This window comes from Drosophila virilis, chromosome 2 (genome assembly GCF_030788295.1).
Source record: "Drosophila virilis strain 15010-1051.87 chromosome 2, Dvir_AGI_RSII-ME, whole genome shotgun sequence".
In the NCBI taxonomy this organism is placed as follows: Eukaryota; Metazoa; Arthropoda; class Insecta; order Diptera; family Drosophilidae; genus Drosophila; species Drosophila virilis.
Window position 1 is genome coordinate 25,694,017 of NC_091544.1, and position 23,632 is coordinate 25,717,648.

General features: G+C 40.2%; 1 protein-coding gene across 6 annotated transcripts in view; it reads left to right on the forward strand.

Annotated features, from left to right (window-relative positions):
• The window catches only part of LOC6633184 (lachesin), a 237,208-nt gene that overhangs the window by 153,067 nt on the left and 60,509 nt on the right, over positions 1-23,632 (forward strand). For 3 of the 6 annotated variants that reach the window (XM_015170512.3, XM_032433610.2, XM_070206970.1), the window contains 5 exons: positions 5,318-5,547; positions 8,993-9,358; positions 10,093-10,151; positions 18,056-18,100; positions 18,903-21,510. In XM_015170512.3, the coding sequence (XP_015025998.1) occupies positions 5,318-5,547; positions 8,993-9,358; positions 10,093-10,151; positions 18,056-18,100; positions 18,903-19,021 (819 nt within the window). In that variant the 3' untranslated portion in view covers positions 19,022-21,510. Of the gene's footprint in view, positions 1-5,317; positions 5,548-8,992; positions 9,359-10,092; positions 10,152-18,055; positions 18,101-18,902; positions 21,511-23,632 lie in introns of those variants that run through there. The other 3 variants (XM_070206971.1, XM_070206972.1, XM_002055936.4) reach the window with 2 other exon arrangements.

Here is a 23,632-nt window from a genome sequence, read left to right on the forward strand (position 1 = left end):
AGGGTTATTAATTATTAAGCATGCATTAAAAGGGCCTGCAGATACACACTTACACGCACACACACCCGCGCACCTGTCTGGCGTGTGTGGCATTCACACGGATTTACATGTGTGCATATTTGCATATTAATTAGGAACTGCGGCATATGGTCTGGCATATTCATAATCCATTGATAGATATTGTTGATTTGTTGCATAATGAATACCATAAACAGGCACTACACCACAAACATTCACCGCCCCCTGTGGCGCGCCAGCAATGACAGCCGGCCGGCTGCAGACGGGCAACAGACAACGGGCAACGGGCAACGGGCCACGGGCAACGGGCTGCAACATTGTCATTAGAGCAATTGTCATTAACATGAGCGACAGCAATGAGACAACATCATTATCAACGTCAGCGAGAGAGGCATTGTTGTTGTTGCTGTTGTCAGCGTCATCGATGTCATTGATGTCGATGTCAGGCGCATTAAACATGCAGCAGCATTTGACAGAGCTATCAACAGCTAACAACATTAATGGGTGTTGCCTGTACAGGAGATCCTTCTCCCTCCCTCCCCTCTTCAATCATCAGCCCATACACGCACACAGCACCCAGCTAGAGGCCATGCAGCTTAATGCGCTGTCATCGCTGGGTTCCGGCCATGTTCGTTGTCATTGCTTTTAATTATTTTGCAAATTAATTTCCAAATTGGTAATTTTCTTCACATTTGCACACACACATACACACTTTTCTAGTGAGCCGCCACTTGCCAACGACAGGCCTAATGAGTTTTTATGTTGTGAGTAGCATCAACTGACGCTGTAATTGACTACAAGTTGGCCTATTTGCAAACAGACGCCCCTGGCGTATGCTCACTCGTTTATTGTCATGCGAAATTGGACGTATTTACAGAGTTGATGTCTGGTACTTAATTACCCTGATTTTATTAGCCTTAACTAAGCATTAAATTTCGTTCAGTTTGAAATCAATTTCAAATTTGATTTACTCAAAGTTCATAGATTTAGGATCGTAGCACTATTCTGAGGCTTTAGTAACTTCAACGCTATTTAGACTCGTATAGAAGTTTACTCTCCTTTGACGAACCAGTTTCTACCTCGATAGGAAAAATTGTTTTGGCAAAATGAATAGAGAAATCAAGGAGTCATTCAACTAGTTAGTCGATCAGTAAATTAGTCAGTCAGTCAGCGAAATAAACTAGTGAAATAATCAATGATCATCAATCAGTCACTCGATCAATTGTCAGTCTGATAGTTAATTGGTCAATTAAACAGTCAGTAAGTGTAATAAACGGACAATAATTCAGTTAATCAAACAACCAACAACAACCTGTGACTGACGACTCAATTACTGGGTCGTTAGGCTGGTGCATTGATCGTCAATTTATCAATCAGTCTATCTGAAAGTACTCTATCAGTCTGTGGATAGTTATTCAGTTCAGCAAACAGTCAATCCGTTCGTCAATCAGTTGGTGGGTAATTTGGTCAACCAGTCAGTCAGTTAGTAAGTCAGAAAATGAATACAACAGTTTTTTCATATAACAGTGTGTCAATCATTCATTTTATTTTATCAGTAAGTAGGTGCTCATCAATTAATCAATCGAAATTGAATATTTTATAATATAATATATTTTAAGAACTTAGTTTTCCTTACGAATATCCTACAAAATGAATACCTTGCAATATTAAATTGAATAATTAAACTTTTAATTACCTTTCCAGCTGATGGCATAATTATTTAATGTTATTCAGCTTCATCGGCGTATTTAATGATTCGCATTATAATTTATTTACTATTCTTGTAATTACGTTCATAAATATAATATTATTTATGTTTTATTATCCATGCGATTGGTAATGATGTTGACGTACTGAATTAATGTTGAATTTGGCTCTGAAGAGTCACTCTTGAAGTTAAATGAAGCGAATACTTCACTCGCTGCGCTCATTTGATTTTTAATTAGAGTCTCTGCACTTGGCCAGAGCTGAAGGGCGCGTAATTATTGTTTGGATAATGCGGAAATTGACAAACATGTCGTATGATTTGAGTTCAATTATCAATTTCTGACGTGTTATTAATTACGACAAATTATTTATTACACAATTTCCATAGGAGTTCTCTAATTCAATCGGAGAAATGGAGTAGGTAGTAGTTGTTGGAGTGGTGACAACAGGCAACTGGCGGCGACTCAAGTCAATCGCTTGCCATTAGTAGCAACACTTGCTACACGCACACACGCATGCACGCACATACACACACACACACTATGCGCAATACATCCAAAAGTATGGATGTGCGTGATGGCGGCCTACGTTGCGTATACGTAATTATTTTCTTTATGTTTGACGGACAGGCTGAGAGTCGCACTGACTGCGGACTGGAGGGCAGTAGTCGACACGCAGCTGCGCCTCGCACATGCACACACACACAGACACACGCGCACCTAACAACACTTTTCCGTTAACAATTTCCGCCTTGCCACCCAAGTGGGTCTTTGCAACATTGAGTGTCAGCCAGTCAAAGGCAAAGTCCCAGCTGCTTCACAAGGAAGCACGCAAATTTTCTTCGGCTCCTCTTTTGGGGCGGCTGATTAGTGTTGATTGGCATTTCTCGCTTTGCTGCTCATCAATGCTAATTTTTTTGTGTGCTTCGAATTTGTTGGGCTGCCACAAAGTTGTTGTTGCTGTGGTTGTTGTTGTTGTGCAAGAAAAGCAGTTTGCAAATGAAGCGCAAATGCAAAAGATTGATTGACGCAACATTTTGCGTTGGTGTTGGATAATGATGAAGTGCTCGGCATTGTGCCAATCAATCGCCCGTCTACGATTACTATAACATAGAATTACAATCAATGAGCACAATTTAATAAAGCAAAGTAATTAATGCGCTTAGCCAAACCAAAGGTGGCCAAGCAAACCCACGCACACCCAAAAATATGAAACACAATCATTTTTTTGTGTTTTTTTGTTTTTGGCAATTTTGTGCCATGTCAACACTTACGGCTCGTTACGCACGGCTGAGCGACAGGGCCCGTAGCCAGATGCGGAACATGATGCTGATGATGTTGGCCATGGCTGATGAGCGCGGCTTAAATAAAGGGAAAAGCGTAAAATCAACAACAGCTACAGCAACAGCTACAACGAGGCCAAACAAAAGGCATGGAAAACGCAAACATCAACATTTTGCACAAATAATAACAAACATTTATGGCATGACGGCATAACTGTAACTACACACGTACAGCGCAGTATCAGTGTGTGTATGCATGTGTGTGTGCGAGTGTGTGTGAGTATGTGCCTGATATATATGACAACACATGTGCAACGTTGACAGCCATTTTAATGGAATATGCGCCAAAACAGCGCCAAACCCGAATGGTCAAAGAGACAAGCAGCAAATGTGTTTGCCACATGGTTGGACAGCAAATATATAATCCCAGGCAGATTACAAAAACTCTATATATATATATATATTTATATTCAAAAACAAGTCAGACATAAGCCCAAATGATATCCATTTATGGCTATTTGTAATATGCTTATATTTAATATAATTTGCCCAGTGATTATCATTGATGAAAGGGCTACACGAGCTATCGCTGGAACCTTGCTTCCAAAACCGTAAGAGCAGAGCCGAGTTTAAACCTCGTTCTTCCCAACCACTAATTTAGAAATAAGCAATTTTAATTTGTTTTTAGGTTCAATTTTATTTTGTTCTTTATATTTTTTTTGCCTTGGGGTATATAACTTAATTAAACAAACATTTATCTGTATCTATAGCTGCCTTAAGTTATCAAATTTACGTATTCCTTTTTGTTGACTCACATTACTTATCTTAGCCACTGTAGAAGATTTTGGCTTTCTGTATTTGCTGTACACTTTCATTTGTTTTATATATAAAGATATCTGCTTATTCTCTTTTTGGAATGTATATTCGTGCGGATGGCTCTTGTTGTTTTGTTTATTTTTTTGGGAGCTTCTTTTTTGTATGTGAGTCATGCGTGGAACACCTGCTGCTACCCGTTTTCTGTGTTAATTCGTGCGTTGTGCCCTGGCGCGGTATCTATCCGTCGGATGCCTCTCTGAGGCCTGTCAAAGCTGCCGGTACAACGCACATGTGAACAAACAGCAACCGGCTAGCGGCAACCAGCAACCAGCAGAGTCGGCAAATTTCACAGGGTCTAAAGCACGATTCGTTGCCAAAACACGCACAAGGATCCCCCTGCCCTGTCTTTGCCCAACGCGCCTGCTCTATCTGGAGCCTGTCAGACAAGCGCCACAATACTAGTTAGTCCTGGGCTATGGCTCTGTGTTTGCACAGGATATGAGCGTACTTGACATACGAATAAGGCTCTTGAAATGAATATTCTTCAGTTGTCAAAATATTCCCAAAAATTAAGAAGCTAGCAAACAGAAGCACAACTCCGAGCTTATATTTATTTTGGGGCACAGTCGATACAATTTTACCATACAATTTATTGAATTATTGAAATATATAGAATGCTAGGGAACTGTTTATGTGATTGTTTCTTTTGACTAGGCTAGCGCGTACTAAAAATATACAATACTTAATAAATAGTTAATAGTAAAGGAAACAAAAGGCTCTTAGAATGAGTTTTTTTTTCCAATTTAATGGAATTAGTGGAAATGTTGAAAATTTGAAGTCTGTACACTAGGCGTGCCGTCCTAATCAAGAATATATATCCTTTATGAGGTCGGACACAATTGCACAAAGCCATTTAACCATAAAAATAATCATAATAATAATTGAAAAATAATAAAATATAATAATGAAAATAAAATAAATTGAATTTAGAAGTACATAAAAGTTTATTTGACAAATTGTTAAGCGCTTAAACATAATCAATTGGTGAAGCTTATGTAAAGTTTTAAAATCCGTTGAAAGCATTTATATATGAGGTATATTTGCTTGCCAATTTAGTGATATCGACTGAAAAACTAGGATTACCCGGACTGAAGCGCATAAAATTCAATGTTCAACTATTTGAGCTGAAGTTAAGTCCGTGCAAATGGCTGCAACGCGATATATGTGAGAGAATTTGCTGCAAATCACTTGAAATTTTTCGCACCTCGCAGCTGACAGCTCATGCTACGCTATATATATACACACACACACATGCATATATATATATATATATATATACAGAGTCAGTGAGACGCCAATTTACAGCTACTCAGACACTCTGACACTCATTGGGTTCGCTTTTCGGTGTGGAGAGTTGTTTGTGCGATTGCTTCTTGTTAGTGTTCGTTTTCGTGCTTGCCCGCTGCGATTGACCAAGTTTTCAATTATTTACAGGTAATTTGGTTCAAAGACACCATGCAATTGGACACCACCGAGCGGCACATCATGGAGAATCGCGGCTCACGTCACACGCTGATTATACGCAAAGTGCATCCGCAGGACTTTGGCAATTACTCTTGCGTGGCTGAGAATCAGCTTGGCAAGTCACGCAAAACTCTGCAGCTAAGCGGAAAACCGAATGTTGCCGTTTTTAATTCACCGGCAATCAGTCAATACAAGGACAGGTAAGTCTTCACAGTCCACCACAAATGTTCCGCCTGCCGTTCAATTGCCAGACAGACAGGCAGCCGGTCGTAGCAGACACGTGCCCGTCCACGTGACTACGTGCCACATACACACTCGCACACTAGCAAAATTTGAGGAGAGCTTGACTTCAGTTGAGTTGAGTTAACTTCAGTTCAATTGAGTTCAATCGCCCACGCAGTAAGCTGAGCGCCTAATTAGCGCAGCAGAGTGCTCAGATTTACGCGGCGTACACGTTACAGGTCATTAAGTATACGCCAGCGAGCGGCACATTGAAAAAATTGTGTTGCGTAAAAATACCAAATATCAGTTTTTCAGACAGTTCAGCATACAGAGACAGCGGCTTTATTAGATTCATTTCGTTGAATGACACAAAAACTGTGGGTATAGTCGGACAACTGGTCGTATACGTAACAAATAAAACTTTTAATTGGATTAGCTGTCATCAGAAGCATACAGAGCCAGACAGACGCACACACACACACATGTCTATGAGGACAAGCAGCCAAGCGACAAACAAGCTCACATCTCACTGTCACACACACACATAGACGTAAGTACGGCACAGTCAGACACGGCGACTGACAAAGACATAGACAAGCATTCCGATAGCTTTAGACCTACCAAGCTGCCAGCGATTGGCATTGGCACCTTTCAATAATTCAACTTGAATTAAGTTCAATAAACTAGAAAAAATACACATATATATACATTTAAACATATATGTATATATATATATATACATGCAAAGATATTGCCATTGAAAATGTGCGAAATTGAAAATGCTTAGAAAAAAAGGTCGAGCACATCAAATAACTTGCACATAATATGAAATACCAAAGCCAATTTATGAAACTATAGTGCCTGCTCGCAAATTGTTAGCTAAGAAATATGCAAGATTTTCTGAAATGAGGAAACCTATTTTTATGCAGTTTCGCAGCATATTCCTTTGCATTGAAAATGTTCATATATTTTGTTATGCAATTTGCATGTCATAAACTTTAACTTAAATACATAAAGTTACTTTTTAGAAACACAGGGGATTTGTTTTCTTGCATGCAAATATATTGAAATGTTAGGAAGAAATCAAAGTGTTTCCTGAAAGCAAATATCCAAGGCTCCAGAAATTTGAACTAATTTACAATATCCATATTTTAATTATTTCCCGTATACAAATTTTATCAAAGAAAAGCAACCGTCTTATTATACCCTGAACCCATTAAAAATGGGTATAAGGGTATATTGAATTTGTGCAAAATCCAAATGTATGTAACAGGCAGAAGGAAGCATCTCCGACCCCATATATATATTCTTAATCAGCACCAATAGCCGAGTTGATCTAGCCATGTCCGTCTGTCTGTCCGTCCGTCCGTCCGTATGTATGAACGCAAGGATCTCAGAACCTGTTCCCGCGCAGATCGAGTATGTTTCCGATAATCGATAAATTACTCCGTTTCCAAGCAATCGATAAAAACCGATATCGATATCCTGTTTTTTGGGCAATTTTGGTAAATAATAAGAGCTAGAGTCACCAAACATGACATATAGCTTCTAAAATAGATAATATATATGCATTTGATGTTGGAAGAAGAGGGTTCAGGGTATCGACCTAGTCGGGAGCTCCCCACTAGGACCTCTCACTTGTTATTTGTTTACTAGTTCTTCGAGTGAAATTTAAAATAATAAATATTTTTATATAATAATTTATTCTTAGTTAAATAGAATATAAATAACTTAAATAAATTACTACGAACTTTTTAAGAAGAAATTTGATTTTTCTAGAAATGAAAAACCAAATTTCGAAATTGCGGGCATAAATTAAATATCTTAAACTTTCAATTTCAACTTTCAAGTTCCAAATTAAATTACTATAATATTAAATATCATTAGCTACGCAAATGATGTTTGTTTTTAAAGACCGCCAACTGTAATTCTATTATGGCCTAGCCTAGCATTGCGTTGCGCATACGCCGCGCATAACAAAGTTTTACTAGACAAATGCGAACATTGGCATTGGCAATGGGGCCCTTAGAGAGAATAGCAATGTTTTTTTTTTTTTTTTGGAGGGGAGATACTGAATGGGATTCGGTTTGTCAACACGACGCTGATTTCATTTTGGTGCCTGCGCCGGAAACTGCTGCCGGCAATTAAGGCCGGCAAATTGTTGGCCCGTGGAGTCAGACACGGTAGTGAGGGGGCGAGCACAGTCGGCGCCTGGCGCCAGTCGCTGCCTCTTCAATTGTTCATAATCATTTTTATTGCCTTCCTTACTTTGATGCTATATGCGAAAAGTTGCTCTGATTGGCGTTTTATGTTTTTATTGTGCGCAGGACTTCAGGTTATTAGTTCATATGGTTCAATAAGCATGCAAAAAAGAAGAAGAAAACACACACAACCCGCAGAAAAAAAGTAAATATATAAAAATAAAATTACGTACATTGAAGCCAAAATATATGCCAAACACAAGCAAAGTTACAAGCACAAATGGCAGCCGCTTTGGTATTTGGATAAGTTCGCTTGTTTATGGCCTTTAACTCGTCCTCCTCCCTGCTCGCAAAGTCGGATCCCTCCGCGCGCGCCCAACTGATTAGCATTCAAATTGTGTGCCGAGTTTATCGCAAAGCAATGAACTAGCGCCTTTGTAATGTGAATGCGCAGGGGAATGAGAATGCGAAGGGGAATGTGTATTGGTTATGGCACAAGGACAACAAGGACGAAACGCTTGCTTGTAATTAGTTGTTTACTTGAACGCTGCCTGAATAGTTTCGCCTCTCGATTACCGCCATAAATACAGCCGAAGCCTGACGGCAATTGTTGTTTTTGTTGCTGTTGCTGTTGCTGTATATATAAACGCGTTTGTTAATGAGCCGTTCGATTAAAGCTGAAGACAAATGGTAGGCAACTTAAAGCTGAGGCCAATGGCCAAAACTGCATTTGGCTGTGTGCGGCCAGTGTCTGGCAGTGGGCGTGGCATATTGTTAGCTTTTCGGTTGAACGAACGAAACGCATTGTGCTATGAGCGAAGGACAAACAAAGGGCCAATAACAAAAGTAGAGAGTGGAGCAACAACAGCTACAACAGGGACGTCAGCAACAACAACAACAACTTTATGTGCGGTATCTTAACCCCAGCCATTGTCAGCATTGATTATGTTTCTGTTGTCGCAGCAATTGTTGTTGTTGTTGCTGCTGCTGCTGCTGCTGTGGATGTTGATGTTGCGTGCTGCCCGCCTGACTGCAGCAACATGGCTTCATATCAAATTTAACAATTACCTATTGATTGAGTTCGCCTTAAAAATAAATCTGGCGTCAACTGTTGCACGCAACCAGCAACTAACTAGCTCACCCACGCTTTCTCTCTCTCTCTCTCTCTCTCTCTCTCTCTATCTCCCTCTCTTTGCTGCTGCTGCTGATGCAATATGTGTAGATACAACATCTCGTGGGCGGTCGACTCGCATTCACCCATCGAGGAGTACAAGTTGTCCTTCCGCAAGCTGCCACAAGGACATGAGGTCGTTGACAATGCCATTGACTCGCAATCCTCGTCGTCATCATCCTCATCCTCCTCCTCCTCGTCGTCCTCGTCTTATGGCACTGCCAGCCACAATCATCGCATTGGCAGCAACTTGGCCAACTATGGCGGCTATGGCAATCTGATGCGCTGGGGCCACAACGATTGGCGCGATGTGGTGCTGCCAGCCGTTCCACTGTCACACCACTATGCGCAGGGCATGAGCTACATGGTACGCGGACTGGATCCAGATCAGCAGTATGAGGCCACAGTGCAGTCCCGGTAAGTAGCACAACTTAAATAAGCAATCTCTAAAGTGAATGCCGGCTCGCAATGAGACATGAAAGTATATCTCTGGGCTTCCCAATATAACATACGCTTGCAAATATATTGCAGATTTGAGGCTTGTTTGTTTGCTTTGCAACACACTGCTGCTTTCATTTATTTGAATTTCATTCTGTGTATTTTAGATATAGCTGAGCTTGGTTAAATAATCGAAGAAAGATAAACCAAAAAAGTCGAATAATTTAATTCCCAGAAACATGTATATTATGATAGACAATTTTTGATTTTTCCAATAAACCTCTTATATTATTGTAGTCCGAAGCATGTAATTGAATGACCAAACACATTTAAGAAAATGTTTCCATTCAAAAACTTTGTTTTTACCGATATTGTAGAACCATTTGAATAGGATTTTTCGCATAACTCTTGAAAACCAAATTTATTCAAGATTCCTTTTAGAACAAAAAAGTTATATATACAAAAGCTTATGTATTAGCCCAATTCAGCCAATTCTGATTTATATGCTGCTTTCAACAGCAAAGAGACAGATGGGCAAAAAGTCAAGGGAAGATAGACACTGACTACAATATAAAATCCAATAGTTTTTCAGTTTGATTCGCTAGCGTGCAATACACATGTTGCATAGTTGCATATAAGTGCCGCACAATTAATTGTGGCAGCTGCAGCAACAACAACGTTAATGCGTGTTAAATTTATTTGTTCGTTCACAGCAATCGCTATGGATGGAGCGACTTGACTAACAGCTTCTACTTTTCAACATCGTCAAATGGTAAGTGCTGCCCGCTTTATAATTGTATACATTATATACATATATATCTCGATATAGTACATAAAGCATATAAATATGCCATAAATATGTATAGCATATCAAATTTTAAGCCTGGCGCATGCCTGCTGCTCTGTGTGTGTGTTTAATAAGCTGTTCACACACACACGCACACACAGGCATGCTTATGCATGCGCCTGGCGCTTATGCTACACTTTTTTATTGTTATTTTCAAGCTTCTGTTGTGATATTTTTTGTTTTTTGCTGACTGCATGCATAATAATTTGGTATTAAGTGCTACTCCCAATGATAATCCAGAAAAATCACAGTGCAGCGTCATGAAAATCGCGTTACACGTCAGCGCAACATCCCCCGTACAGCCCAGCCTGCTCTTCAACAACTACAAAAATAATTTGTTGAAAATTAACGCGTTTAAATCTGTATATATAAAAAATAAATTGTTGTAAGACATGAACAATTAATTGCTGCATTAATTCTCGCGCACACTCATGAATATAATTTTCCGCACATATATTAAGCATACGCACTGTAGTCTTTCGCCACAATTGATCGACTAATTGCAAAGGCCGGCACATTGCTAGTTTGACTTTGCATAATGAGCGTGAAAAATCAAATAAGTACATATACGCACACACACACGCGCACAGCAATGGAAAGCACTAATTGGATGCGCGCGCACATACACGCACACACACACACACACACACATTTCTTAAGAGTTGTCGTTGCGGTTATAAATAAACAAAGATGCAGGGCGTCGATTGGGTTTTGCGTTGGGCAGACAGGCAGCAGGTGGCAGGTGGCATGCCGGTGGATCGCATTTAAATGCGCAAACGAAAACCATTTATATGCAAAACTATTGTTGCATTGCATACTGAATGAATGGCGCATTGGCAGAGCATGAAGCAGCCAGGCAGCCAGGCAGCGCGGCGGCAAGTCGCATAAAATGTAGCGCGCGCGCTTGGCTAACCGTTTTACCCCATGCAAATGACGCATATTTACCCGTGCTCTGGAGCCACTGGCATCAGCAGCGGCAGAAACGGCAGCTACCCCCCAATCTACCAGCTACATCTTTTGACTGCGAAATGCATGCAAATGCGAACGCAGCGCCTGGTATTCAATGCCGCCGACTGGCAAACAAACGAATAAATATGCAGACAGGCCAAGAGAAATGCGCAATAAACACGCACACACACAGACAGAGAGGAAAAGAGAGAGAGAGAGAGAGGGATAGAGGGATAGAGAGAGAGAGAGAGTAAGAGGAGCGAGGCGAGAAGCGAGTCAGAGACTGCCAGAGAGGGAGGACAAAGCGATACGTTGAAATTAAATCAAGGAAAACGTGCATGCCACACACTCAACCCGACACACACACAGCTGCAGTATCGATGTCACTTGTGCAAAACGTCTTTCGCTTTTGACAGGTGCGCACATACACAGACAACCAACTGCAAACGACTTCATTACGCGCTATTGTAAGGCGCATAGTTCTTGCAACTGCTGCATTGCAACGCAGCGTTTTGTGGCAAGTCATTGGCGTGCATTGTACTAATGGAAATGACTTCATTATATTTTCGAAACGTAAACAATTTACGCAATTAGCGGCAGGACATGCAATGCAGCAGCGGCAACAGCAGCAGCAACGCCTGCCACCTGGCAATCGTGGCAAGCGCCAACTAATGAGCCCAGAGTGTCATAACTACAGCAACAACCGCAACAACAACCACTGGCAGAGCGGTTATGACCACAATGTCAACAACAATGGCAACCATTGCCGACAACAACAACAGCTAAGCACAACAAGCACACTCGAGCCAACTGAAGCAAGGACTTGCACGCGCGCATAACACACACTCACACACACTTACACGCATACACAAACAGATATTAGCAGTTCATTTACCTGGACGACGTGCTCTGCAAGTCGACCAGCTTGGACAACAGCAGCTAAGGGCCACAGCAGCAGCAATTGCTCCCGTTTTTACTGCTCCTGGTGCTGCTACAGCTGCCCCAACTCGTAGCACTTTGGCTGGCCATGCCACTAAAAGAAAACGCCAATTGAGTGCCGTTGCAGACACAACACAAAAAAAAAAAAACAACGACAACAACCAACGCTCACATATGCGCTCGTGTGGAGTCACAAACATATTTACATACTATCTATGCTAGAATGCATACGTGTGTGTGTGTGAATACTCGTTGGGTGGGAGTGAGGCAATTACGAATTACATTTTTGCAAGCCAAAATAGAATGGCGGTGCTACAGGTCAACACTTTGACTAAGTCAATTGACAGCAACAAGTCAAGCGAGAGGGGAATAGGAGAATTCTCACATTTTCATAGTTGTTCCCAAATTGGAGAAGAGCGATATTGTGCTCTGTCCTATGGAATCTTAAGACTTGGATATATATATTGCACGATATGGATATATATATTGCACGAGTCTAGATATTTTCAAAAAGCGCGCTAGACATTTTATTGTCCTGTAAAAGTTAGATTTTACTATAATTATTTTAATGAATATTATATTTTTATTTAATCTCATTTTATTCCCTTTTTGTATACGAATTTTTAAAATGTTTTCAAAAGTAATCCGTATATCCAACCTTCACAAATTAAATTGGGAACACTTTAAGATCTTATCTCAGATCACAAGCTCTTGGCAGAAATGCATAAAATTCATTTTAAAGCCTATAGATCAGGCCCGAATAAAAACACATTTACCTTATATTAAAGGCAAATACCATTTGTGATACATTTAATCCATATAATATTATTATTTTACTTTTATTTAAAATATAGTACTGTGTGAGTTTTATTTTCAATATTTGCTTCTCAATGTCAGCATAGTTGGCTAACTAATTTAACAGAAAATATCTCGGATATCCCTCAGCATAGTTCCACAATTTAAGTGTACAATATTTTGAAATGTGTCAATTGATGTCCTTCGAGACCGATTGAAAACGCACGCATATATATGACTATGACTATTATGGGAGCCCATAGGGCATATTCAGTTCGATTTTTCGCAGACACGTTGGCAGCATTCAGCACGCCCTTTAAGGGCTTTTAATTTTTATCACACTTTTTTAATGTACTCGCCGAGCTGGACTATTTTCATGGCTGTAACTGTTGTTGTTGTCGTTGCTGTTCTTGTTGTTATTATTGTTGTTGTTACTGTCATCATTTTGCTGCGCAGCGCATAAAAGATACAGCAATTGAGTCGACTGAGGTATGCAACTATTTACGCACACACACACACACACATACACGTAGTTAACGTTAGATACTCACGCTTAGCCTGGCTTAGCTATTCCTCTGTGCGTGTGTGTGTCGTAGGGTCCGACTGGGCTGTGTATTGGAGTGGGGTCAACACTCCCAACAGCACATGGAGACATAAAAAATAATGCATTTTGTGCACGCGAAAAAATACTCGACATAAAGCAAAAAAAAAAAAATAATAGAGAGAAGGCAAAAGAAAAAAGCGAAGTTAAATAAAATTACAACATAAAGTAAGGCAACGAGTGTTGTGTGCGCCAGTGTGTGTCAGTGTGTGTCAGTGTGTGTCAGTGTGTAGACAAGCGATAGGCGGGTGGGCGTGGTACCAAGCAGCTAGCGAATACCAGAAGAAATATCCAAAAATGAAAGACTCGTTGAAAGTTGCGTAAAACTTGCTGAAACTGCCAACTGAGGACCAGTCAGCAATAGCTAAAGCAATGGCAATAGCAATACCAGCTACAGCAACAACAATAACAACAACATCACCAACAACAACAACAACATCAGCAACAGGGCGACGCATTCAAAGGATGACAAAGTGGACCCTTATACTAGGATGAGGACGCGACTGTCGTCTGCTCAGCGCAGCTCAAACTTTCAATTTACTTGTCCAATGTCTTGCTATCTCTGTTACTCCACTGTCAAACCCCCCTTCCCTGCCCGCTACAACCCCGCCCTATCATATTGCTGTTGCCTGTGTGTTTGTGTGTGTGTGCGTTGGAAGCTTTTGTGTTGCCGCTGGGAATGCTTTAGCAAAGGTCTCAAACAACTGCAGCTACAACGTTTTTTTTTCAGCTTGCAAGTTGCAAAGTTTGCCAAGGCGCACACACACACACACACACACACACAGCGTAATAAGCACAGGCCAGAGCAACAAAAAAAAATCTATATAAAAATGTACATATATAAAATATATTATGTATATACGCGCGCCGTTGCAAGTTGTGTAATGCGAATGCTCAACGTGAATGTTATGCTTATGTAAAGTGCTGCTTCCACAATGCTACAAGAGCGGGAGGTCTGGGTGTGTGAAAAGACAGGGTCGAGGGGTGACGCGGTGCTGTTGCTAAAGTTTGCCGCAAGTGCTGTGTGAATGTACAAAATAGATGAAACTGCATTATTATTATAAGTATCACAAACACACACGCACACACCCAGACAAGCACACAAACGAGCACGCGCGCGCATACACAGCTGGGACAAGCTTTAAGCTCGGCTTTAAGTGGCCGTTAGCTCAGATCCTCGCTTGACCACAAGTCAACTAGAATATTGCTGCTGCCACAAATAAAAAATTACAACAACAGTTGCTAACCAGCAGCCTGCCACAAAGCACTGGAAATCCAGCGCCCCAAAAAACGTGGGCAATCGCCGTACCGCAAACAATTGCAGAAACTATTCGAGCTGAATTCGTGTACATATGAGTTTGTGTGTGGCTGCAATGTAGGCAAATCTAGGTCTGGAACTCGCGACAGACCGCACCACTTGCCACCGACTTTACTCAACAGCTACACCAACAATTATATATTATTGAGTAAAAAACGAATAAAAATAGCAGCACGGAAAACAATACAATCGCAATTGGAATGCTGTTGATAGAATTCGAAGCAGAAGCGCATGAATGTGTGTGTGTTCATGTACACAAAAACTCGTGGAATTTGCGCTTGCTGCTGCTAACACGTGTGCAGCCAAAACACACAAAAAGTCAATTGTATTTAAAATATGGCTTAAATTGGTGGGCAATACAGGTTGGGTTATTAACATGATTTATAACTCTGCGGTGGTAACGGAAAGGTGGCGATAGCTATAAAATGAGCAGCAACATATAAGGTTTGCTTACTCCAGGTCTTATTATTTACCCAATTTGCTCAAAAGACAAGTTTTCGATATCGATTTTTATCGATTACTTGACAACGGGATAAGCTATCGAATACCGGGAACGAACTCGATATGCGCAGGCGCAAGGAGAACCTACAGTAAAATTTCAAGTCTCTAGCTCTTACAGGCTCTAAGATCTTAGCGTACGTACATACGAATGGACTAACGGACCGACATTAATATTTATTAAATTGCTTACAAATGAATTGCTTGGAAAAGAGCTTGCCCACCTAAACTTTGAACTCCCTGTACCAGCACGGAGAGGCTGTTGTTGTTGTTGCTGTTGTTGATGTTGTTGTTTCTGCGGCAAATGCAAAAGCGTAGCCGCGCACTCACTTACCTACACGACCAGCCCCCTCCTCGCTCTTTCACCATCAGCAGAACTACCTCTCGAAAAAACAGAAACAAATCGTAAAAAAAAAAAATGGTGAGCGCTTAAAAATCGGATTTAGCTGATGCACCTATCAGCATACAACTGTAAATATGGGTGTGTGTATGTGTGTATTTGTCGCCGGACCGCAATGCTATTACGTGAATAGTGCATTCGTCCGGCGCCGGGTGGAGCAGTTCGAGCACAAAAACCTATTTCACAACCCAAGCGAACCGATGCTGGGGCAGGTGCTGAAATGCGGCCAGTGCGGTGAATGCAACGTTGCAACGTGGGGCGTCCAGTGACGCTTGTTTAGCGAATCGCGAAACCTGCAACGTGCAACGTGCAACGTGTAACGCAAAACTGGAAATCACAAGTGACGTTATGGTTTTGTGCCACCAAACCGCAGGCAATAAAAGACGCAATGACAGTCGATGGCAGTGACAGAACCAGCAGCCGCGGCCACATTAGCTCCACTGGACACACACATACACGTACCTTACACACTCGCACACTCACGTGTGTCTGTTTTCATTACAAAAATTGTTAGCATTTCGCTGGCGCCGCAATTGACAATTTGCCCATAGTTTATGTGTAGGGTATGCGAATTTATATGGTAATTCGATGTGTTGCCCATTTTTCCAAGTCGCTTTATGTGGCTGCCACTAAATGGAAGGGGGCAGCAATGAATTCAGGGCGTGGCACAGTTGAATTTACAGCAATGGGCAACAGCATTTCTAAATTGAACGTGTCATGTTTTGAGGCGCTGGCAGCACAGATGCCTCAATAGATTAGCTGTCCTGTTAGCTAGCACATGTGCAACATGCAACATGCCGCACACACACACACAAAGACACACAGACAGCTTGCAACATCCGCTGTCCGGCACACTGTCCGTTGTTGGGTGTCTATTAAAAGTGTCAGCAAATGACTTGAACATGTGCGCCGCAGCAAATGAGAACACGTCAAGGATGTCAGTGGCTGCCGGTGCTAAGGCCAGACTCCTGCCGCCCGGCTTTACACTGCAGCTCGATGCCAGGGACGCTTCTGACAGCCACATTCAATTCGTTGTAGCTGCTGCATGAGATTTGTATGTTTTAGATAATGTCGAACCAGTCGGGCCCGACGACCGGTGAGGCACATCAAATATGAATAAGTTTTGAGCGCCCATCCCAGAGATAGCTCTATTTGACAGCTGTCGTGTAACAGTTTTGCAATAAGCACGCACACAGACATACGTATAGTATATATATACATGCGTAGTTACACTATGGGACAAATTGAAATATTTGCCTTTATTTCAATTATTGTTTCAGAGGCTAAGAGGCTGCCCAGGTTGTTGGGGCTGAAATCTATTTTCAATCCGAACCGGTTTGAATAGCTCAAACGCGCCCACTAAAATTGAACCGCTTCATACCCTCTTAGCCCTCTTAGGCTGTTATATAGCTTTCGGCTGAACCGGTTCGAAACTGAACTAACTGCTAAGCGAACCTTTCACAAAATGATTCAAATGGAAACACGAACCGAAACATATATTTTCAAACCAGTAAAAGTAAACTGTTATAAGTTGCCAGACGAACCAAACCGAATCGCAGGCAACGTAACCGTAAAAAGAACCAATGTGAATGTTTCTTTCTTTTTTTTTTTGTGCTAAGAAAAGGATTTGCAGTCATATCTTAAACCAGTGAGTGACCTTTTGCCTGCAGTACCTTGCTTATTGCCCACTGTGCATTGGCTGCCAACTGGAGCTGAACCGGCTCAGAGTTTCATTATAAACCAGCAGTCGGACTGGGCATGGCTCAGCGTTGCCTTGGCTATTGAGCGCGTTCATTTAACCTGGCCAGCCTCCTGCTGTGCGCTGCCTGCGCTCGACTTTATCGCTTGGTTTCTTTCACTTCTGCGCGGCTGAGCAGCCAATGCGCCAGCAATTGCAATTGCCATCGAAGCTGAAGCCTAGCCGGCGGACGAATCAGAGATGATTCTGGGCCTGGCTTTAATGGCGAAATGTTCATTTGTCATTATTGACAGATGTCGCACGTTTGCCATTTTAATTGGCGGCTCAAACAAAGTCCATATAGTCTACTCTCCCGCTGCCCCGCCGTCCCACCGTCCTTGGCTCCTTTCATGCAATCGCGCCTGGGCGGGCAAAGTAAACTTCTTCTTTTTTTTTTACCCAGACTGTCCAATGCAGTCAAAAGCGTTAATGATTTATTTGCAGCCATGGCTTTGAGTTTAAAGTCCGCTCGCTTTCGCTTTTTTTTTTTTTGGTTTTTCTTGATTTCTTGGACAAGCACAACTATCGCTACTATCGCAACTATCGTTCTACTTTTCCAATATGACTGATCTCACACACATGTCAATTGCAGATGTGCTTGTCGATTTGTCCACATTCTTAAATCACGGTCAGTCAGGTTAGTTTTCGCCTTGCCTATCTCTACTTAACTTTTTCTCACTCATTCTTTCTTTCTCTCTCTCTGTCTCTAACTTTCTCTCAATCTCTCTCTCTCTCTCTCTCTGCTTATCTTTTGCTCTAACTTGCGCTCGCTATTTTTCTCTGTTTTTCTGATTTGCATGTTTATATCTGCATGTTTTTTGTTTGATATGCATTCTCTTCATAAAACACACAATATTTGCGATAAGCCCACAGCTTCTAAAAAGTAAATAAATATATAAGTCTCAATAAAATAGCAAATATATATATATAAGTATATATATATATATATGTATATGCATATATGAGTGTATGTGTGAATGCCGTTTACCAAGCATTTTGTGGCAACAATTTAATTCTTTTTTTCTGTTCAATTTGCAAGGCTTTGACAGTAAAAAAAAGTACAAAAAATAATAAAAAAAAGCGCTTTAAAAGGATAACACTCATTTTTCGTTGCGCATGTGTTTGTGTGCGTGTTCGTGCGTTTTGTGTGTGTTTGCATTATTTTTAAAAGCCCATTGGCTACATTTGAAATGTTGCAACCTGCATGAGTCATGCCATTTCTTTTATAGCTGCAATATTGAAAATATATACGCCCCCACACACACTCACACACACGTGCGTACAATTTGATAGAGATAACTGCATATACGAAGTAATGATTGAATTTGCTTTGTCCATGGACTTATTGAAATCTATTTTTGGATGCGCTCAAACTATAAACGATGGCAGCAATTAAATGCAAATCGATTTATGTTATTTACGAACATTTTCAATTGCAGATAACGAGATGCGGGATCTGAGTGTTACCTTCTATGGCAGCGGTGCGGTCAATCGACAGAAACTGAGTCTGGTCACACTGAGCGGCGTTACGCTAATGCTTAAACTAATCATGGCTTAGACCCAACGCGTTAGTTTTAATTGGATTTAAGTAACGAATTTCACCGCCAATAGCATATACAAATTGAACGAGTTTTTGGTTTGTTTTGGAATACTTACTTAACGACAACCGAACGGGCAGTAATTGTGCCACATCAAAGAAAAAAGAAAGGGAGTAAAAAGAAACAGCTCTAGTTGTAACTAGCTTAAGACATGCAACATTTTCTCAAACTCAACTCAACTCAACTCTCAATTTTGAAAATTCTCAGAACATTTCAAACATTAAACGAACAACAAAGTAATAACTAAAGGCAAGAAATGGAACCATATAAGTATATATACATATACTACGATACAATCAATGTAATAGCGTAAGCAACTGTGCATACAACATATGCATACACTCACACTCACAAACACATACACACACATTTAAATACATGGATACATACAATATCTCAACATTTCAGCACTCGAAACTCCAGTGTACATAGATTTTATTGCATACTTTTAGGTGTAGGCAAAAAACTGCACTAAAGAAACAAATGAGAGAAAGAAAAAGCGTTAGGAAGCTAAATGATATATGATATAAAGATACAGTACAACAAAAAGATACATGCCTATACAGCCACACACACCCATACACATACACACACACACACACACACACACACACACACACACACACACACAAACACACAAAAACACACAAAAACACACAGTCATATACAAATAGTGGTATTTAAAATAATAGCATTGCTTGAGTGTGTGCGTATCTTGTATCTAGTATCAAGTATCTTGTATCTAGCATTTAGTATATTGTATGTGTTAATTAAATTAACATGCCAGTGCTTAGCCAATTATTCGTACTCAAACAAAATGCATACAAATAAAGTATAAAAAGTGAAATGAATGTGTATTTATTTGCGCATATTTAGATGGAATACCAATAAGTTTGTATTTCAATTCCAATATGATAAAGCAAGTCGCTGTTTTTTCTAGCTTTTTGCTATTTTGATGTCTTTAGAATTAAGTAGCATAAATAACAGCAGATAAATTAATAAGCTTTGATTTCTACATGTAAATTACATAAATACACGCACACACACAAACACACACCCAACATAAATACACAAACACACACAGTCTTTAAATTAATGCTTTGTATTGCATAAGTGTAAATAATTAGAATTGATATCGAGCAGAGCAGCTTAAATGGCCAAGTAGCAATCCAATTGAGCAGCGGCAAAGTGCTACCTGCATCGTACGGATAAATATACAAATATTAATTATACAAATAAATATATATTAGCAAATTTATTCCGTAACGCATTCGACTTGAACACAGTAAACAGGGTGCGGCCCAGGTTGTTTTTCTTCCAATTTTCTAACATTGTTTTCTTTTGTATATAAGCTGCACCAAGATAATTCCCATTATATAATTACTCTATATATATATACATATATAAATCGCACACACAAAATGTTGCAAAAGGCACCGTTTGTTCGCAGCACCCTGTATTATAATTTCTAGAAAATTTTGAAAGCTAGGCAAAATATTTCATCTAGTCAAATGCAGTAAGTAAATCATAAGAATACAAATCATAATAAAATTTAAAGCAGCTGTTGCTTAAAATAAAAAATATATAAAAAAAAAAAAACAAACAGAAACTTATATGTAAACACGCCAGTCTATTTATAAATAAAAATAAATAAACAATTTACTCAAAACAGCTTTTAATTAATTACAGTCATTTGCCCGAGCAAACGGCTGCACATAAAAAAATAAATAAAACAACAAACGGAAACAGAAAAGAAAAAGAAAATACTTAAATGGTATTAAAAAATTGTATGTTTAATTCAAACTCATGGCCAAATGCAGAAACGGCAAGGCGAACGTATTTATAATTGTATTAAAATAGTGCGTCACACATACATATGTATATGCATATATATGTATATTTGGTATATAGATTACTATATTCACATAAGTGACATTAAAATATTCAAACAAAGACACTTTTCGCCATTAAATAAAATATATGTATGTGTATGCGATTTCGTTTAAATAAAACTGCCCAGGCCCCACCTTACCCCATCCCGCCCCATTCCCACCCACTCCAATTGCTTAGAATCCAATATTGATATAATGATCTTCTAGTATGTATATGTAAATGTGTGTTTGTATGCGTAATTTAATATATATATATATATATATACATATATATATACTTAAATAATTGTATTCAGTTAAAGAAAAAACCAATAGCAAAACGACAAAAAAAAATTGTGTACCATTTTTCTTTTCGATTAATAGATTCTTAGATCCACAGATCTACAGTTATGTGCGATGAGTAAATATAACCCACAACAACTACAAAAAAAAACCAAAAAAACAAGAGACATTTTCTGCATTCAATGTATATGTGACTAGATACGTACTCATATGTATATGTAATATGTATATTTGATTATTTTGTAAACATTTTTCAAACAACAACTACATATAAATAAAGTCTATATGAACATATAAATGTAGATGACAGCCCTTTTTAATCTGAAGAACGGGCATACACAACATATATATTTTACCCTTTAAGCAATGCATTGTGAATGGGTAATAGGGTATAATGGTTTCTGGCACATGTATGTAATGTATGTATGTTACAAAATCGATATCAATATGTTTTTCAACAAATCTTATGTTTTAAGAGCTGGAGTCACCAAATTTACCATTATTATTATTATTATTATTATTTTATATATAATTTAATTTAAGTTGTTAATTTTTATACATTTGCCTTAACCCTACTCTCAATCTAAATAAGCTAAGGTATGGTGTTACTCAATTATTATATCATGATCAGCAAAGAGATACGGCGATAAAAAGAGATTGCGACTCATACAAAAAGTATTCAGGTTTTTTACTTGCTGCAGCTGAAGTAAAGCCGTAGAGAGCTCGACAGAATGCACCTCTGTTTCTTTATGGTAACTTCAATTTCTATAGCATTCATGTTGAGGGGCGCAAAGTCTGACAATCAGGCAGTGCGAGATGAAAACTTACTTTCTTTTATGTACACAAAATCTTTAGTGGATGGCTCAACTTGTTTGTGCCATGCTCCGCAACAGGCGTGTAGAAATTTAAGTGAGAGCCGAGTTAAGCCAGGGCTAGACCCAGGCGTTATGGTAAAGGGGAAATGGAAAAGTTTGCATGCTGAAATCTTGTATGCTGCGCTGAGTAGTCGGGTGGCGGGCTGGCGTGTCAACTGATGGGCAAGGGTACAGAGGGCCAGGCATAACTTTAAATGGAAAATTTGACAGGGGTGTATTTGGGATGTCAGCTGTTGACAATGGACAGGCTAGATGCCAGACAGGTGTAATATTTACATAACATATACGCACACACACACACACACACACAGTTGGCACACACAAACTATAACTCTGGCAGTTAAAATTGAAAAGTTGGTCGAACAAGTTGAAAATATCAAAATAAAACATACGGCACAAAATCTACAAATGGCCTTAACAAATTCTGTTGGCATAATATTATTGCCGTGCTAATTTGAGTCCAACGCCTGACGGGTTGCAGTTTGCCCGGCTGCTCAGTTGCCCTGCTGCAAGGTGCAAATGGCATAAAATAGCTGCTGCTCCAAAAAGTAGGCAACCCGAAACATACAACAAGTTGCACCTGAACCCAAAAGCCTACGTGCCGCAGCGTGAACTGAAAGCGAATACGAGCATGGAATGCAAAAACATGGCGACGTCATGTTACAGCCTTATGTGTGTGTATGTGCGTGTGTGTGTGTGTGCGTGCATGTGTACACCTCATTTCCGAGCATTGTTTTTTGGGCCAGGCAGCTGGCGTTGGTCTTGTTGTTGGCTGCAGCTGTGCTGTTTTTGCGTTATGAGCTACTTGTTGTCCCCACGCGCTGCCAAACACAGAAATACACACACATACAGGCAGTGCATGTGTGTGTGCGGCATAAAGTCCTTTTGCCGCTTCTAATGCATTATGGCAACACGAACGCCACTCGACTGCTTGTGTGCGTGTGCGTGTGCGTGTTTGTGTATAGCACAGTCTAAAATATCACTGGCTGCATTGCACAACAAACACACACACGCACACACATCCGCGACGTCTGCGTGTGTGTGACCACTACATAAATATTTGCATATAAAATTTATTATGCTAAAAATAAGCCAAGATTTAAAAGAGAGGCGAAATAAGGCCAACTTTGGAGCTGCATAATAAAACCAGACGCAACCCAGCAACAAATGTCATGACAACCCTCAGCCAAGCTCCCTAAGCCAACCCCCTCAGCCCGCCAAGCAACCTGACATATCAGCCACATTCACACCTCGTCGACTGAAGCCTATTTATGTGACACGCCAGTCGAGGTTGTCGTCGTCTTCCTTGCAATTTAAGACCCTTTGTGAGCCGGAAGTGGGTCACATATGCACCCAAGCCGCAGCTGCAGCTCTAGGCCAAGACAAAGACCACGCCTGCCAGTAATTAGGAACGCGACGATAAATCCCCCCTCTTCCCACTACAGCGCCATACACTCTCCCTACCTTTGCATCCATTCCGAATGGGCACAACATTTGTGCTACTCGAGTGCCTTCACTCGGC